The following is a 2330-nucleotide window of genomic DNA, read 5'->3' as shown; positions in this document are numbered from 1 at the left end:
GGGGGGGGATCTCTAAGCTTCTCGCAGCGGTGGGCTGCGCGCACGCCGGCATAGGCTCAGGGGCGTGTAAAGTTAAGTACGCGACGCGTCTCACGTGAGATGAGCGCTCACACGAGCAATGTGCGGTGCCATATATACTAAACGAAACGACTTCAAATTGAAAATAGTTTTGCAGGGTTGCACTCTTCTTAGTCCCTCTCTCTAAAAATCAATGGGTTTGTCAATTTTAGCGTCATTTTGCCTCTCACCAGGACGCTCATCTTACGTGAAACGCTCAGTTCGTCACGAACGCCCTGTGCGAGGGCACCAACGGCGACAACCCCACCTTGTCGCCCTGAGCCTGAGCCATCGGCGCGCAACCCTTTGAGGGCAATGAAACAATAAAACGTTATCGTTGCACTTGCCCCTTTCCTAAAAAAAACCACGCGCCAGGAAGACATCCGACACGATATGCAGCCAGCTCTGAGACGACACACTCGATAGCACAACCACTAAACACACTAACCAGCAGCGGCCTTGGTCAGCCGCGTGGAGGCGGCAGGCGTTGGCAGATTGTACCTTCGGGTTGGGGTTGGGGAAATGAACACGGAGAACGACCTCACCCACGCGGACAACCACCCAACGTGAGTGTTCAAAAATGGAGTATAGATCACACACGACGGAACGATTAAAACGGAGGGGAAGATTTGGGATTCGCATCGGAATCGGAAGGAAACGACAATAATAACTCAATCCTTGAGATCCCTGGTGCGCGCGCGCGCCGCAGAATCCCTGTCCGAGGCGGCGCCTTTGACAGCGGCCGAGCCGACGGCTTCCCCGCGCGCCAGGAGCCTCTACGGTAGCGAGGTTTCGCACTGGCCCTTATCTCCCAGATGATTGGGTTCCTTATCGGGGGGCGAATCGGCCATGTGCCGCCTCACCTACGACACCGACTGACCCGCCGCCACGAGTACTAGGTATTTATCTGATTCGCATTAAGCGGGCCGATAATGCGCTAAGCCGCTGTCAGGATACCGTGATTCGTGTGGCCGCCAGTCTCACCTGACGCAGCCCAGGAAGCAGGGGGATCCTCAGCGAGCAGCAGGTGAGGGACAATGATTTATTAGGGTCAGGAGGGGGAAGAGTGAGGCACCTCAGAGTTGGAGAAGAAAAAGACACCGCTGACTTTACATCTTATGTGAAGACAATGAGGGGGGAAATAACATAGGAAATAAAGTGGCGCAGTCTCGGTTTTTCCCTACGCGGTTCCCTATGCTGTTTGCTGGGTTTTCAGCTCTCATTTCTTCCCCAAGCATGTATCATTTTCCTCCTAAATACTTGTAGGGGAAAAGACGCTCATCATCTTGTTCCCTACGCACAATACATGCGGGCTAGCCCGAGCAGGGGACCCCGTTAGTCTGTGATCAAAGGGATCATAGCCCGAGAGGTCTGATTTATTGGTTTACGACTGCAAAGCCCGCGGACGGCCGTCGTCACCGTGTCGCTCGGGCGCCTCGCTCACCTGCTTGCTTTGTGCACCCGGTGCACCCACGCTCGCAGCCCTGCCCAGCCCGTCCGCTCCGCCCCCAAGATGATCCTCGCCGTGCAGGCAGCGCTGCTGCTGGCCCTGGCCCTGGCGCCGGCGCCCACCCAGCAGGCCTCCGTGCCCGCGGAGCGCCAGGACGCGCACGAGGCCACGGACGCGCCCCTGTTCCCCGGCCTCCGCCTCCAGCACGGCCGCCTTCGCTACGTGCCCCCGCCGCCGCCCGCCAACGTCCTCAGCAACGTGCACCAGGTGGAGACCCTCTACTTCGAAGAGCAGGTCCTGGACCACTTCAACCCCATCGACAAGCGCGTCTGGAAGCAGGTGATTGTGCCTTAACAGTCAGTGGCCACGTTATCAGTTACACCGTATTGCCGTTAATATGTCAACCATATTGTCAACGTGATCACGATGTTTCTGCGCAGAGGTACTTCGCCCGCGACGACCTGTACGAGGAGGGCGGTCCTGCCTTCATCTACATCGGCGGCGAGGGTCAGGAGGCCGAGCGGAGGCTCGCCGACGGCGCGCTCTTCATGACGTACCTCGCCCGCATCTACAAGGCCAAGCTCTTCGACCTGGAGCACCGCTACTACGGCTACAGCCACCCCACTCCGTAAGCAACCCATTTAGGGATCGTAGTCATACTATGTAACATTTAGGGGGGGTACAAATATTATGGGGTCCCAAAAGGATCAGGAACATCATTGGAGTCCATAGAGGCCCTATATTATTTTTACCCACTCCAATGATGTTCCTGATCCTTTTGGGACCCCATAATACTTACTTTCTATATCTCTCTCTCCGCCCC

The 2330-nt window shown here is 56.7% G+C and overlaps 2 protein-coding genes across 5 annotated transcripts in view; both read left to right on the top strand.

Moving 5' to 3' along the window:
* The window catches only part of LOC113206355 (putative serine protease K12H4.7), a 7056-nt gene that overhangs the window by 3343 nt on the left and 1383 nt on the right, over nt 1-2330 (top strand). The window lies entirely within an intron of this gene.
* LOC127751260 (putative serine protease K12H4.7) lies at nt 924-2173 on the top strand. 2 transcript variants are annotated; one of them, XM_052274481.1, is made up of 3 exons: nt 924-1084; nt 1540-1846; nt 1948-2172. In XM_052274481.1, exons 2-3 carry the CDS (start codon nt 1571-1573, stop codon nt 2137-2139), a joined length of 468 nt encoding a protein of 155 aa, XP_052130441.1. In that variant the 5' UTR covers nt 924-1084; nt 1540-1570; the 3' UTR covers nt 2140-2172. The 2 variants fall into 2 exon arrangements, with proteins under 2 accessions (XP_052130441.1, XP_052130442.1); XM_052274482.1 differs by having other exon boundaries at nt 933-1084; nt 1456-1846; nt 1948-2173.

Source organism: Frankliniella occidentalis, unplaced genomic scaffold (assembly GCF_000697945.3).
Source record: "Frankliniella occidentalis isolate FOCC.00 unplaced genomic scaffold, Focc_3.1 Scaffold398, whole genome shotgun sequence".
Lineage (NCBI taxonomy): Eukaryota > Metazoa > Arthropoda > Insecta > Thysanoptera > Thripidae > Frankliniella > Frankliniella occidentalis.
This window is presented reverse-complemented; position numbering and strand designations above follow the sequence as displayed.

What these genes read in the sequence shown, in the direction of transcription:
- LOC127751260 (XM_052274482.1), top strand. Translation starts at nt 1,571, where the DNA reads ATGATCCTCGCCGTGCAGGCAGCGCTGCTGCTGGCCCTGGCCCTGGCG. An exon ending in ACAAGCGCGTCTGGAAGCAG is followed by an intron (nt 1,847 to 1,947) that starts GTGATTGTGCCT and finishes GTTTCTGCGCAG; the next exon opens with AGGTACTTCGCCCGCGACGA.